This window comes from Acomys russatus, chromosome 14 (genome assembly GCF_903995435.1).
Source record: "Acomys russatus chromosome 14, mAcoRus1.1, whole genome shotgun sequence".
NCBI lineage: Eukaryota > Metazoa > Chordata > Mammalia > Rodentia > Muridae > Acomys > Acomys russatus.
The window spans coordinates 53,985,677-54,002,114 of record NC_067150.1 but is presented as its reverse complement, the minus strand read 5'-3'; the positions used below and the strand labels follow the sequence as shown (position 1 = coordinate 54,002,114).

The 16,438-nt window shown below is 43.4% G+C and overlaps 1 protein-coding gene across 1 annotated transcript; it reads left to right on the top strand.

Moving 5' to 3' along the window:
- The first annotated feature begins 227 nt into the window (after positions 1-227).
- Positions 228-15,529, top strand: Fem1b (fem-1 homolog B). The gene is made up of 2 exons (XM_051156625.1): positions 228-825; positions 12,124-15,529. Exons 1-2 carry the CDS (start codon positions 578-580, stop codon positions 13,757-13,759), a joined length of 1,884 nt encoding a protein of 627 aa, XP_051012582.1. The 5' UTR covers positions 228-577; the 3' UTR covers positions 13,760-15,529.
- The last annotated feature ends 909 nt before the right edge of the window (positions 15,530-16,438 follow it).

Below are 16,438 nucleotides of genomic sequence, written 5' to 3'. Positions count from 1 at the left end.
GTGCGGGAGCGTCCCGCGAACACCCACGCGCGGCTCGCGGCGGCCCTCCTCGCCACCCGACTCTTCCGATTGCCGGTGGGCGAGCGCTCGCGGCTTCCCTGCGGCGAGGGGGCGAAGCGGAGGCCGTTCGGGACCCTCCTCCATCCCGGGGCGCGGGGCAGTCGTGCACATCGCCCGCCAACCGGGGCGCGCGCCGGCCTCTCGAGACCCCAGCGGCGACCCGTAGCTCGGGCGCGCGCCTGTCGCAGCCGGCAGGAAGGAGGCTGCCTGAGGCCCGGGGCGGCGGCCGCCATGGAGATCCCCTCGGCCCAGGGCCGGTGCCTGGGGCCTCGGGGGCGGCCCTGATCGTCTTCCTCCCCGCCCGGGCCGGGTCACAGTTGTGCACCCCGGCGGCTTTCGGCCACCTCTGGGTCTCCGCCCTTGCTGGGTCGCGCTGCTGCCTTAGGCGCGGCGGCGGCGGCGCCCTGTTGAATGGGCTGTGAGGGCCCGGGTCTGAAGTGCTGGCGGACGCGGCCTCCGGGGGCGCAAGGCAGCAGCAGCGGTGGCGACCAAACGGGTGTTGGAGTTGGCGGCGGCCATGGAGGGCCTGGCTGGCTATGTGTACAAGGCGGCCAGCGAGGGCAAGGTGCTCACTCTGGCTGCCTTGCTCCTTAACCGGTCGGAAAGCGATATCCGCTACCTGCTGGGCTATGTCAGCCAGCAGGGGGGACAGCGCTCCACACCCCTCATCATCGCAGCCCGCAATGGGCACGCCAAGGTGGTGCGCTTGCTGTTAGAACACTACCGTGTGCAGACCCAGCAGACTGGCACCGTGCGCTTCGACGGGTAGGTACATCCCACCTCCAGCCTTCCCAAGTCCTGGATCCTCCTCCTCCTCCTCCCCTCCCTCACCCACTCTTCTTGTGTGGACTCCCTTCTGCCTTCTCGTATACCCCTCAGCATCACTGATGCCCACCTCATCTTCCAAGGCTACGTTTTGCTGTCTTTTCTTCCCGGCTCTTACCCTATTCCCCCTGTAGGTGGTAGCCACACCCTGGGTCTTGAGATCTATAGTCTCCATTAGTCAGCGAACACAGTGTCAGAGTGGTGGCTGCCCATCTAGGTTTTTATACCTTTCTGTCAGCACTGGTGTTGTAACCAAGGTCGGAAATTAACGAGATCAGTAGTTAAAATTGTTTTATTTAACCTCTGTATTTTTTTTTTTTTTTTAATACCCCGTGTGGTCGGATCGAGAGCCTCAAGAAGATCTGTGGGGCTTTTGGTGAAAATAAGACCCAAGAACGAGTTCATCATCCAAGTGGGCATCTCTAGACACGATCCTGACCATCCCATATTATTGACCGGTATTTTTGGCTGCACAGGTGGCTCTGGACCTGGGGTAGAAGTTATGCCGTTGCTAAATTACATTTTACAGGGTGATGTGGCGGGAAGGCTTCACAAACACTATCGTCCAAAAATGATTATTGTTCTAGTCAGGTTTTATCCTTTGAGGTTAAATGTACGTATTTGGGGGAGGGCAAGATAACAGAGACACCTTGTTTGGCGTTATCTTTTTTTTTTTTTGTTTGTTTGTTTTGTTCCTGTGCTGAGTGATTGGCACCGTACAGCTGCCTGAATTTTGCTTTGTTGATTATATTGGTTTTTCTATCTGTCTGTCTATCATATATCATATCATACCTATCTGTCATCTATTTATTTTTGCTATTTCTGGCTTTTTTTTTTTTTTTTTTTTTTTTTTTTTTTTTTGAGACAGGGTTTCTCTGTGTAGCCTTGGCTGTTCTGGACTCACTTTGTGGACCAGGCTGGCCCCAAACTCAGCGATCCGCCTGTCTCTGCCACGGGAGTGCTGGGATTAAAGGATGAGCCACTGTGCCCGGCTTATTTCTGGTTTTCAAAAGCAGGTCTTGCTCCATATCCCAGGCTGCCTGGGCCTAGCCTCCTGCTTCAGCTTCCTAAATGCTGGGATTATAGCTGTGGGCTTTAAAGGTTTGTTTTTTTTTTTTTAATTTTAATTTTTTTTTTTTCCTTCCCTGAGACAGGGTTTCTCTGTGTAGCCTTGGCTGTCCTGGATTCGCTTTGTAGGCCAGGCTGGCCTCAACTCACAGAGATCCACCTGCCTCTGCCTCCAGGAGTGCTGGGATTACAGAAGAGCACCATGGTGTCTGGCTGCCTTGTTTTTTTTTCTTCTCCTCTCAATAAAAACTTTTGGTTCTGTTTTTAATGAGAGGAAACCGAGTTGAACTGTAGTATTCTAATGAAACGCCAGCTCTGGATCATGGCTTATCTTTGGTGCTACTGTAGATAGTAGGAAGGTGGGTTGAGAAAGATGATAACCTGATTCATGTTTGTTTTTCCCCTTTGGTTTCTGTGTCCTGGAAGTTTCCAGCATCTCATAATCTTGCACCTAGAGGAGTGAGGCTGGATGGCCCCATTATGTAAACACCTGTATGCATTAGGTTAGGAATGAATCCCTGCCACAGCCACACACCTTTAATCCCAGCACTCAGGGAAGCAGAGGCAAGTGGGTCCACATGAGTTTGAGGTCAGGCTGAGTCCAGAACAGCCAAGGCTACACAGAGAAACCCTGCCTTAAAAAAAAAAAAAAAAAAAAAAAAAATAGAATTTAGAAGGCTCTGTTTAATGCTGTCTTCTTGGATCATCAAAGTGAAAGCTATTTTGAGGTGATAATTAAAAGAACCTGATGATAGGTGTGATGATGCACACCTTTTATCCCAACATTGAGAGGTAAGAAAATTATGTAAATTTGGGGTCAGTTTGGTATATAAAGTGAGTTCCAGGCCAGCTAGAGCTACATAGACCTTGTTTCAAAAAACAAAAACAAAAACCAAGCACCTCTCCTCTAACTACTGAAGCAATTGGAAATGCAGTTTTGAGCCTGTGTACCTGAATATCTTGCTCAGCATTCTGCACAAACTAGTGAGATTAAGGAGTTCTAAAGCACACAGTTGTCAGATACCTACTGTGTGCTAAGCTTTTGGTAGGGATCTATATTCAGAGACATATGAGATTGTCCCACTGTAGAGGCTGACAGTTTCGGGCGAAGGGAGCGGAGCATCAAGGGTTAGTAGTTGCAGATGCCCTGCCTTTTAGGCTTGTAGGAGTCCTTGAGCCTGCTGAGGGAGAACAGAGGAAGAGGAAGTACTCAGCCCTGTGGTGGTGGAGAATCAGGGCTTCACAGAGGAGGTAGTATTAGAGCTGGACTTTAAAGACTAGTGAGAAACATGGGGCTGGAGAGATGGCTCAGTGGTTAAGAGCACAGACTGCTCTTCCAGAGGTCCTGAGTTCAATTCCCAGCAACCACATGGTGGCTCACAACCATCTATAATGTGATTTGATGCATACTGTATACAAAATAAATAAATCTTTAAAAAAAAAAGAAGAATGAGACACGAAGAGGAGACATGAGTCTGGTGTACTTCAATGTTTCAGTGCTATTGCAAGAAGAGATCCAAGCTGGGACAATTAAAAGAGCATGAAATACTGAGAGGGTGGAGAGACTTCAGAGAGTGGAGTGTACTGAGAAGATGCAGCAATCAGGTTTTGATGTTCATATCAAACTTTAATCAAGACTGGTAAAACTGCAACCATTTGCAGTTTTGCAGGAGGCTTCTGGAAACTATGTCTACTTAGCCTGTGGATTGTTATAGCTGTGAACTGCTGTATTAAAGTATCTTGGTATTTTATTTCTTTTTTGTGTTTGTTTGTTTTTTGAGACAGGGTTTCTCTGTGTAGCCTTGGCTGTCCTGGACTTCACTGTAGACCAGGCTGGCCTTGAACTCACAGGGATCCTCCTGCCTCTGCCTCCTGAGTAGTGAGATTAAAGGGGTGCACCACCAACACCCAACCTGGTATTTTATTTTTTAAATCCCTGTAATAGGTCCAATCCTGAGTCATATTTTGTGGAGCAGGAAATGAAGGTTTATTTTGACAAGTTTACTAATTAATAAGAAAGAAGGATTGAGTTCATGACCACATCTCAGCTGGTCTACAAGTCTCTGGGATGATTTTGCAGTTTACTCATTTGTTGTTTTTCGAGACAAGGTTTCTCTGTGTTATCTCAGAGATTTTGACATTTGAGAACCAGAAAAAGATGGTGATTACACATGTGATGGTTTCTTTTTTGTTTTGTTTTTATGGTTTTTAGGGTTTCTCTGTGTAGCCTTACTGTCCCGGACTCACTTTGTAGACCAGGCTGGCCTCGAACTCACAGCGATCTGCCTGCCTCTGCCTCCCGAGTGCTGGGATTAAAGGCGTGCGCCACCACACCCAGCTTATGTGATGGTTTCTTACTACACTAATTTCAGACATTTAGAGCCTGTTAGCTTGAGTGCTGGTAACAACATGAAGCTCATGCATCAAAGTCTAGTTTATTATTATTTTCTTCCTCTGCTTCCCTGAGTGCTGGGATTACAGGCATGCGCCATTGTGCTTAGTTTTTTTTTTTTTTTTCCCTTAAAGATTTATTTATTAGGCCGGGCGTGGTGGCGCACGCCTTTAATCCCAGCACTTGGGAGGCAGAGGCAGGTGAGTTCGAGGCCAGCCTGCTCTATAAAGCGAGTCCAGGACAGCCAAGGCTACACAGAGAGACCCTGTCTCAAACCGCCCCCCCAATTTTTTATTATGTGTACAGTGTTTTGCCTGCATGTACACCTGCATACCAGAAGAGGGCACCGGATGTCATTATAGATGGTTGTGAACCACCATCTGGTTGCTGGGAATTGAACTCAGGGACTTTGGAAGAACAGCCTTTGCTCTTAACTTCTGAGACATTGCTCCAGCCCCCAGCTAGCTTATTATTATTAATTTTAAAAAAGATTTATTTTGTATTATGTTTGAGGTATGTACACACGTGAGTGAAGGTGCCCAGATTGTTCTGAGCTGCCCAGTGTGGCTTCTGAGACCTGAACTCTGGGCCTCTGAAGAGTTGTTCGTGTTCTTACTGAGCCGTCTCTCTAGCTCCTAGCTTTTTATTTTGTTCTCAGGAAAGTGACCACTACTTGGATTAAGCCTCATGTCAATAATTTGAATCCTTGTCCATACTTTTTGGAGTAATATTTGAGATTATTTTGTTATGGCCTAGGATGTGAACACTGGAGTTGACAGGTGAAAAAGAAAAGAAAAAGCAAAACAGACAAACAAAAAATGATATTTTTGTTTTAGGGCTTTATAACTTACACATACATGTGCATATATACACATGCACATAGACACTTTTTTGTGAGAAGATATTTGGATTTTAGTTGGCTCAGTAAGAGCATACATACATACATACACGCACACCATACACGCATGCACATGTAAAGCAATACACAAAAGAGTAGGTGATTGGAGCTGTTCTATAGTCCCTGTCACATTTCTATATGAATAAAGGAAAAAATAGATGTTCCTGGACTATACCAGCAAGAATGGTAAAGTGATCAAGTACTTTCTGTTATAAAAAGTGAAGGGCTGCAATATGGCTTCGTGGGGAAGCGTGCTTACCACCAAGCCAGAGCCCTGAGTTTAATCCTTGGAATGAACAAGGTGGAAGGAGAGAGCCAGTTCTTGCAAGTTGTCCTCTCATTTCTACATTCATGTCATGATATGCATGGGTTTGCATATATACACTGAAAATTAAAATTTAATAATAATACTGGGCATGCTGGACCGTGCCTTTAGTCTCAGCACTCCAGAGGTAGAGGCAGAAGGATTCTCTGCTCAGTTCGAGGCCAGCCTGGTGTATATGGTGAGTTCCAGCACAAACAAAGCTACCTAGTGAGACTCTGTCTCACAAAACAAAACAAAAGATATTATTGCTATTATTATTTTCAAGACAGGGTTTCTCTGTGTATCTCTGGCTGTCCTGGAACTTGCTCTGTAGGCCAGGTTGCCCTCGAACTCACAGAGATTGGCCTGTCTCTACCTCCCAAGTGCTGGGATTAAAGGTGTGTGCCACTACCTTAATAATCTTTTTTAAAAAATTAAAGTGAGGTGCATACGTATTTGAAATTTGATTTTCACCATGGATTTTGGGAAAATTCCTATCTAGAAAATATTCTAATTGCTTTTTGTTTCATTTCCTAATGCTTAAAAGATGGAGCTGGAGAGATGGCTTAGCTGTTAAGAGTTTATACTGCTCTTCCCCAGAACCCAGATTTGGTTCCCAGAATCTACATGAAGTGGCTAAACCACTTTTAACTCAGCTCCAAGGGAACGGATATCTTGTTCTGGCCTTTATGGATACCTGTACTCATGTAGTGCTTAAATATAGGGAACACAGACACCTTCACCCAACTTGGAAATAAATATAATAATGTAATAAAAAGCAAATGCATAGTTCTAGACGTTGATATTAACATGGCTAGTTACAGTGTGTCTTTGTACTGGTGTGAGTGTGTGAGTACTAGGAAGTTGTTTGTTGGTGCTAAAAGTTTTTTTCAAGACAGGGTTTCTCTGTGTAGCCTTAGCTGTCCTGAATTCGCTTTGTAGACCAGGCTGGCCTCGAATTCACAGTGATCACCTTCCTCTGCCTCCCGAGTGCTGGGATTAAAGGCGTGCGCCACCACTCCTGGCTGGTGCTAGAAGTTAAATTAGGGCCTTGCACATGTTCTGCAGACACTCTACAACTGAGCTGCATTCTTGGGCCCTGTGTTTGGTTTTAAAATATGAAATTGCTATACGCTAGGAATACGAATATAGGCTATTTATATCTTATGAAGTGTTGCATAAACTGAGTGTGTCTTGAAACCCCCCACACAAAAGAAGTGTTACATTAAAATTGGTCCTTTATGATTATTTTTAATACTAGCAATTAAAATAAGTTACCTTTTCTCACTTGAGAGATACAGAGAGGGGCCAATTGGGTCCTGGAACATAATAAGCTCCGGACCAGATAGCAGCTACATAGTGAGACCCTGTCTCAAAGATGAAATACAAAATAATTATTTTTATTATTATTTATTTTATTTTATTTTTTGGTTTCTTGAGACAGGGTTTCTTTGTGTAGCCCTGGCTGTGCTGGACTAGCTTTGTGGACCAGACTGGCCCTGAACTCACAGTGATCTGCCTGCCTCTGCCTCCTGAGTATTGGGATTAAAGACATGTGCCACCATGCATGGCATTTTTTTTTTTTTTTTTTTTTTTTAAGGGAAGAAGGATAATACTGACTCTCTGTACAGTAAAGGCTGGCCTTAGACTTAGGATCTTCCTGCTTCAGACTCTGGTTTAGGGATATGCTGCCATACCCAGCTTAAAATACTACTCTTATTTTCACTATTTGTTTGTAAACCAAGGAATTAATCAGGACTAGGTATGATGGTGCATGCTTTTTTTTTTTTTAAAAACATTTTTATTTAATTTTTTATTTTATGTGCGTTGGTCAGATCTTGGAGTTACAGACAGTTGTGAGCTGCCATGTAGCTGTCTGGGTATTGAACCTGGGTCCTTTGGAAGAGCAAGCAGTGCTCTTAACCACTGAGCTGATGGTACATGCTTGTAATCCCAATACTCAAGAGGTTGAAGCAGAAGGGTTGACAGTTTAAGGCCAGCAATTTCTAGGCTAACCTATTGTAGAAAAAGTACCAAAAGAAAAAAGGAGTTCAGAGGAGTCAGTAAATGTTAGATGAGCAATACCAATAATTGTCTAATTAAAATTCATTCTAATTTAAAATTAGTGTATTTAAATTTTCACTTAATATGTAGAGTTCAATTAAAAATTTTTTCATTGTCACAACATGCCATTTGCAATACTATTATAAAATAATCACTGTAGTAGTAAACCAAATGAAATAATGTATTTCTGTACTGAAAATTACAAAGTATCTTTGAGATAAACAGAAGGTAACAAAACAAACAGAAATACTCCAAGTTCATGGTTTAGAAGTCTCAGTAGTCTCTGAGTATAAGTTGTATACATTCTCTCTCTACATTTGCTCTTACCCAAACCATACCCCTATCAGGCTACATGTGCATAGGCACGTATGTCTGGCTAACTCTAGTATGTAGGAAAGTAACTAAGATAATTTTGAAGGGAAAGTAAGAAACTAATAATTAATTATGTCACTGATACAAGGATAAAATAATGTATCAGGAGAACATTCCAGAAGTAAACTCATACATGGAGTCACTGGCTAAAGAAAATGGCTCCAGAGGGACTGGGAATGTTAGTTCAGTGGTAGAATGCTTGCCTAGGAGCATGGCACCCTGGGTTCAAGTCCCCAGCACCATGAAAGGAAAGAAAAACTCCAGTGAAACTCAGGTAGGAGGCACACTTTCTAAATAAACAGTGCTGGGGCAATTAACAATCAGTATGAGCGAAAATCAGTCTTTGTTTTAACTCACACATGCATAAAATTTAAACTATTAGGGCCTAGAAAGATGGCTTAGTCATTAGGATCATTGACTGATCTTCCAGAGGATCTGGGTGATTAGCGCCTAAAAAAGACTACATTCTGAGACTAATGTCTCAAAGAAACAAAACCAAAAAGGAATGTGTAGAATAACTAGTCATAAAAGTCAACCCCTGGAAACCCAAATGTCCATTGAGAGGACAATGGATACGTAAACTGTAGAGTTCTCAGACAACAAAATACTAGGTAGCATTCAAAAAGAACTTGCAGATACACCTAACTACACGGAAGAATCTCACAGATACAGATAGTGGGAAACAACACATAGGAAGGAGTGCGCTTCGTGGTTTCATTAATTGAAATTCACATTGCAGGCAAGTGATCTAGGGAGGAACTGACTGGGAAGAGGCACACGGAGAACAGTTAGAGTGATGGAAATGTGAGTCCATAGAGGTATACCTGAGATTCATAGCTGCGGGCATGGCTCAGGGATGAAGGCACTTGTTGCCACATTTAATTTGCAGAACCCACATAGAAGGAGAGAGAACCAATTCCCACAGATTGTCCTCTGACTTCCTCCTGCATCCTGTGGTATTTGCATACAGTAAGTATACATTTACATTTTTAAAAGCTTATGGATTCTACAAGGTTTGTAGTTATGACTAAGCTTTATAGATTTAAAGGAATACAACTGACTTTAAAGAAAAATAGCTCAAATACACCAAATCCATACAAAATGTTTCAGTGTCTCTAGTACTATTGTGACTACTTAGTATGCAATAACAACTCAATCTTCACGGTAACCTGCCAATAGCCCTATGAGGTAGATACTGTTATCATGCCCATCTGGCAGATATGTAACTAATAGGTTTACTGAGTACCAGATACATCAAAAGGTCTTTGAATATCATAAAAAGTATCAACTGCAAAGAAACAGTACAGCAACATTTGTTTTGATTTCAAAAGGACTGTTTCAGACTGGTGTTAACACATTGTATCAAAATAAATGGAGGACCGGTGGGTTGGCTCAGCCACTAAAAATCACAGTGGCCAGACCTGATTGTCTAGGTTCCATTCCTGGGACCCGCCTGTTGGAAGGAGAGAACCTACTCACTCAAGTTGTTCTGTCACTTCAGATGCTGCCGCACATCTGCAGGACGTGCACACACATACACATTTTGTGCTGCTGTTAACAAAATAAGACTGGGTGATTCTTAAGAGTGGAAATTTATTTCCCATATCATGAAGACTGGACAGCCGATGAAGGGAAGTTTGGTTGTCTGGCAAGGGCTGAATTCTACAGAGAAGAATGCTGTCTTTCCACATGGTAGAAGGCAGAACAGCAGGTCAGCCTGCCACTGCCAAGAGCTAAGCCTCTTTCATAAGCACTGTAATTTTGAAGAGGCAGGGAGGTGCCCTAGTTGCGTTGGTAACACCTGACTTTTGGAGAGGCATTATGGGAGTTGTACTCTTAATTTGTGGGGGTTGTAATTTGATCTGTGTCAAAACATAAGGTATGCAGCGAGAAGCTCATTAATAAATTCTTGGTGTGCTTAATTGTCCTAGGGAATAATTACTTGGTTATCATTCTGCCCTAATGCTATCAGGTATACTTACTGGTTTTAGCACAGTAATTCTAAATATCTTTAGCAAAAATCTTTTTAGGTCCATGAAACTATTATCAGTAGGATTAAAATTAGGAAAAGGAGACAGGGGAAAGTGGGAAAGGTTGGACTTGTCAGAAGAGCCTAACTTTGTAGAGCTAATAATTTTTTTAAAAATTTATTTATTTTGTGTGCATCAGTGTTTTGCTTGTGTGTATGACTATGTGAGGATTTCAGTTGGAACTGTAAGTTTCAGACAGGTGTGAGCTGCATGTGGGTGCTGGGAATTGAACCTTGGTCCTCTGGAAGAACAGTCAGTGCTCCCAACAGCTAAGCCATTTCTCCAGCCCAAGTTACTAACTTTGTAGAGTAACAAAGGCTCACTGACACTGTGTCCACAGTGTCCAGTCAGAGAGGTTCCTGAGTAGTTTCTCAAATGCTGCTTATTTCCTGCTGTTGCTGCCCCGTAATGATTTGCTTCAGGAATGAATATATATATATATATTCAGACACACAGTACACACACATCTTATCTTTTCATTTGGGACATAGCATGCTCAAACACATTTTTATGCAGCATTATATTTACATGGTGAGCATATTTGCTTAGTAAGTCTCCATGTGCGTCCTGCCATCCAGTACCTTTCCCAAAGGAAAGCAGTATGGCTCAGTGATTGTTCTTTCTTGATGCTGTAGCTCAGGTAATCTTAGAGCCATGGTTCTCAACCTTTCTAACACTGTGAACCTCATGGTGTGGTGACCCCCAACTATAAAAGTATATTCGTTGCTGCTCTCCCCTGCCCCCCCAAGCCAAGACAGGGTTTCTCTTGTAGTTCTGGCTGTCCTGGACTCGCTTTGTAGACGAGGCTGGGCTGGAACTCAGAAAGATCTGCCTGCCTCTGCCTCCCGAGTGCTGGGATTAAAGGTGTGCACCACCATGCCCAGCTTCGTTGCTACTTAATAACTGTAGTTTGCTGCTGTTATGAATCATAATGCAAATATTTTTGGAGATAGGGGGTTGCCAAAGGGGTTGTGACCCATAGGTTGAGAACCACTGTCATAGGGTTGCTGTCATCTGCTCTTTATTTATTTATTTTCCCTAAAGCTGCATCTAACAGAAACTATGTAGAAACTGGAGCTGTTTCCTTAAATGGGAAAACTGGCCCCTGGAGGGTCTCTGGTCTACTGAGAGGCAAGTCATACTGTGCGCTGAAAAGTCAGCATGCCTTTGGTGAACCCCATATAGATCACCAGACATTCTTCTGCATTTGCTTTTGGTTTTAGAGCTGTGTGCACCTGGGTATTGGTCCTCGTCTACCTCCCTGATACAGTTTACTTTGTCAGATGGTGCCTACACCTGACGTGCTGGCCCTTTAGCTTCTGGGCATTCTCCTGTCTCCACCTCCCATTTCACAGTAGTAACACTGAGATAATAGGCACTTGCCACTCTTGGCACTAAGTGTGTTCTGGCGACAGGAACTCAGGCCCTCATGCTTGCACAGCTTTTATTTTCCCCACAGAGCCAATCTTCCTAGCCTTTTGTGTTTTCTGGAGTGTATTGTTGGCAGAAGAGAGTATTCTTCAGATTAAAAAAATATACTTTAAAATAACAATGGCAATACTTTTATTGATCCTGTACTAGTAAAGTGCTTTGCTGAAATTACTTGGTTTTTGATTTGGTTGTTTTTTTTTTTTTAAGATTTATTTATTTATTATTATGTATACAGTGCTCTGTCTGCATGTACATCTGCAGACAGAGGAGGACATCAGATCACATTATAGATGGTTGTGAGTTACCATGTGGTTGCTGGGAATTGAACTCATGACCCCTGGAAGAGCAGACAGTGCTCTTAACCACTGAGCCATCTCTCCAGCCCCTGGTTTGGTTTTTCAAGACAGAGTTTCTCTGTGTAGCCTTGGCTGTCCTGGACTTGCTTTATAGACCAGGCTGGCCTTGAACTCACAAAGATCTGCCTGCATTTGTCTCCTGAGTGTTGGGATTGAAGGTGTGTGCCACCGCACCTGGCTTACTTGTTTTCATTTTTACCCAAACTGATACTTTATTAATGTTTGAGAGAGTGGATTTTTGATTAGTGCCTGTGAATGTACCCTTTAAAACATGTCAGGGCCCATGAACCCATTGTCTGACGGACTGTTCTTTCTGTGTGTAGGTATGTCATTGATGGTGCCACTGCTCTTTGGTGTGCTGCAGGAGCCGGACATTTTGAAGTCGTTAAACTTCTAGTCAGCCATGGAGCCAATGTGAACCACACCACAGTCACTAACTCAACCCCATTGCGGGCAGCATGCTTCGATGGCAGACTGGACATTGTGAAATATTTGGTCGAAAATAATGCCAACATCAGCATTGCCAACAAGTATGACAACACCTGCCTAATGATCGCAGCATATAAGGGGCACACTGATGTGGTCAGATACCTTTTAGAACAACGTGCTGATCCCAATGCCAAAGCACACTGTGGAGCCACAGCATTGCACTTTGCAGCCGAAGCTGGTCACATTGACATTGTGAAAGAGCTGATAAAATGGCGAGCTGCAATAGTGGTGAACGGCCATGGGATGACACCGTTGAAGGTGGCTGCCGAAAGCTGTAAAGCTGATGTTGTAGAACTCTTGCTCTCTCATGCTGATTGTGATCGCAGAAGCCGCATTGAAGCCTTGGAGCTCTTGGGTGCCTCCTTTGCAAATGACCGTGAGAACTATGACATCATGAAGACCTACCACTACTTATATTTAGCCATGTTGGAGAGGTTTCAGGATGGTGACACTGTTCTTGAAAAAGAGGTTCTTCCACCCATCCATGCTTACGGGAACAGAACTGAGTGTAGGAACCCCCAGGAACTGGAGGCCATTCGGCAAGACAGAGATGCTCTTCACATGGAGGGCCTTATCGTTCGGGAACGGATTTTAGGTGCTGACAACATTGATGTTTCCCACCCCATCATTTACAGAGGGGCTGTCTATGCTGATAACATGGAGTTCGAGCAGTGCATCAAGTTGTGGCTTCATGCCCTGCACCTCAGGCAGAAAGGTAATAGGAACACCCACAAGGATCTGCTTCGGTTTGCTCAAGTCTTCTCACAGATGATACACCTCAACGAAGCTGTGAAGGCCCCAGACATAGAATGCGTTCTGAGGTGCAGTGTTTTGGAAATAGAGCAGAGCATGAACAGAGTTAAAAATATCTCGGATGCTGATGTCCATAGTGCTATGGACAACTATGAGTGCAACCTCTACACCTTTCTGTACCTGGTGTGCATTTCCACCAAGACACAGTGTAGCGAAGAAGACCAGTGCAGAATTAACAAGCAGATCTACAACCTGATTCACCTGGACCCCAGAACACGGGAAGGGTTCACTTTGCTACACCTAGCTGTCAACTCGAACACACCAGTTGATGATTTCCACACCAACGATGTCTGCAGCTTTCCCAATGCACTGGTCACAAAGCTCCTGCTGGACTGTGGCGCGGAGGTGAATGCCGTGGACAATGAAGGCAACAGTGCCCTCCACATTATCGTCCAGTACAACAGGCCCATCAGTGACTTTCTGACCTTGCACTCCATCATCATCAGCCTTGTGGAGGCTGGCGCTCACACTGACATGACAAACAAGCAGAATAAGACTCCATTAGACAAAAGTACAACTGGAGTGTCTGAAATACTACTTAAAACTCAAATGAAGATGAGCCTCAAGTGCCTGGCTGCCCGAGCAGTTCGGGCTAATGACATTAACTACCAAGACCAGATCCCCCGGACTCTTGAAGAGTTTGTTGGATTTCATTAAGTGACTGGATGTGTAAAATCGTTTAATGTGGTGCTAAAAAGTAAAGGACTTTAATCACAGACAGTAGAATTTTGTGTTGGTACATTCTTCTTTTCTTTCCACTATCCTTTAGCCATTGTCCTGGGTTCTGTTTGACTTTTTTCTTACATGGTATTGATTTCAGGACACTAAACAGAGCAGCGCTGTTCAGGTGTAACTGGAAGGTGTTTGGACATTTGTTTGTTTCTTTTTCTTTTTTAAAGGAATGAATGTAAGAGATTTTGTGTAATAGGGAGCATTTGTGACTTAAAATTGATGATGTTTTAAACAGCTGCCTACAAAAGTATTCCTGTTAAGCTGATGTCAGCATGCCATCCGTGCAGCAGTTTTGCGGATTTCATGAAGAAAATGAACTGATCACTGAGAGCATTGGAGATGCTGGAGCCCTGCCTGGATGGTTCTCACTCTCCCTGTATGTGCAGAGTGATACAGCATATTTTATATCAGGAGGACTTGAAACACTTAGCTACTGATTAATTGAAAATTATGTGCAGTTATTGTTGAAAAGATGAATTCATGGAGACCATCGCATTCTGATGGGTAGTGTTTTGTACTGGTGATCTTAGCCCAACCTTGTGGACATTGCTAGATTTCACCCTTAGGCTGGAAGTCTCCCAGTTTCTGTTGTAATGATGGATCTAAATTGCAGTCATGCATTTGATTTGGCTCACAGACCTAAATAAGGAGCACGCTGTATTATGAATCATTGTCATAGTCTAGCTAGACATTATATTTTGTCCTCTTCTAGCCCTTTCTTGTGTTGTATCTTTAAAATTTGGAAACTGCCTTCCCAGAGGGCATTTCTGTCTCCCTAATTAGGTGTAAGATGAAAAGAAATGAGGACACACTTCTGATGTTTTTTTACTTAGTCCATTTTAAGATGTAGGAAAGCCAGGAGTAGGGTATAGGAAATTAAGTATTTGATGAGGAAAATGATTGTCAATGCCACATGAAAGGTATATCTCAGCTGTAGACTTTCTACCATAGGATATGGTGCCGAGATCTTTGTTTTTTGTTTTCTTTTATCAGCAACATTTTAACTCTCAAGAGTATTCTGTGGTTTTTCTCTTAAGCATCACAGACATTCAAGTTGAAGGAGCACCAGCTTCTGTTGATGCTGGAAATGATGATGAAAGTAAAACTAGTTGTTTCTGTAATTTTCTCTAGTGCCAAATGAATGCCTGAGCTACCCCTAGTGCATGGTACCGTAAGTGGAGACCCACAGCTTCTTGTTTTCCTTTAGTGAAAAGCATTGTCATGATACAACATCAGAAACAAACTTTAAACAACCTGTAAGATTTCACAAACATTTTACCTGTTGTGGATATAGCTTCTAAAGTGTAGAACGGTTGCCGGTGGATCGGTATAAAGCAACCAAGCCAAAACCAGCACCTAGGGCCTTAAACAGAGATACCCCACAACATGAAATAGTTGGGAGAGTAGGAAAGGAGACTTGAAAAGTCTCCTGCTCCAAGGGTTTAAGACACAGTTGCTGTAGTTGTGCTTCGCGCGTGTGTGTGTGTGTGTGTGTGTGTGTGTGTGTGTGTGTGTGTGTGTGTGTGTGTGTGTTTGCTTTAGTTAGGAATGTTTTGGTGGTGAATTCTTTCATGGTAATAGATTTCTATTTTCTTAAGAGTTTACAAGGATGGCTTTTCTGATGGCTTAAAGGGAGGTGTGGGAATGACCCTAATTTGGGAACTTCTGAGCTTGAACCTCCTGATGTGACTCAGAGATAACTGTCTCACCTTGGCTCTGGCAGCTCACAGTGGCATGGAAGATAGGACATACTGCACAAGGTGAGTCAGCCCTGCGCTTTCCAGGCTCAGGTCAGGACTTTCCTTTTCAGACTATGAGCACCGATGAGGACAGTGAGGAGTAACTGTGATACTTAGTGTTCTGTTGGTTCCATTTTAAAATGTATATGGTTTTTAAGCACCCAAACCTAAAATATCAGATAATGCTGCATGTTTTAAAAACATTTTTTCCCCTTCACTACCCAGGACCAACACTGTTCCAGACATTATTTATATATGAGACTAATAAGATGTGCATATCCAGACATAGAATTTAAGGACAGCTCGTGAAGGAGGGAAGATAGTGCTGGCTAGGGTGGAGTGAACTGAACCACGCTGGTGGTAAACCTGCTAGGTTTGTTTACTGTGTAGTTGCACATGCTGCACTCTTGCTGTCTGTACCGTCACTCCAGATGTACATTGTGGAACACCTGTATAAAACCATTATTGGAAGAAGTGATCTTCATGCCTGGTTTTTCCATTATTTGTTTTTTGTAGAATTCTTTGAAAATAAGCTCAGCCAAATGTTCTATAAGCTTTGTTTTTAAAGAAAAATAAGTAGGTGTGAAAGGTGGTAGCTCTGTAGCTAGCTCACTGGGCTGTCTTCTGTTGCAGCCATGTCTGTGGTTTGATATTTGTTATTGATAGAATCATCCTTTGAATTGTAACTCTTCCTTGGCAGTGTTAATGATTTCCCCAGAACACTTCTGTCGTGTAAATTGTCACATGTTTGAATGAGCCAGGAGTGCAGGAGGGCACTTTTCATTTTTCATGCAGTTAGGAGTTGAACACTTTAGTAACTAACCCCAGTCTGGGCAGCAAACCCATCTTACTTGCTGAAGAAAGG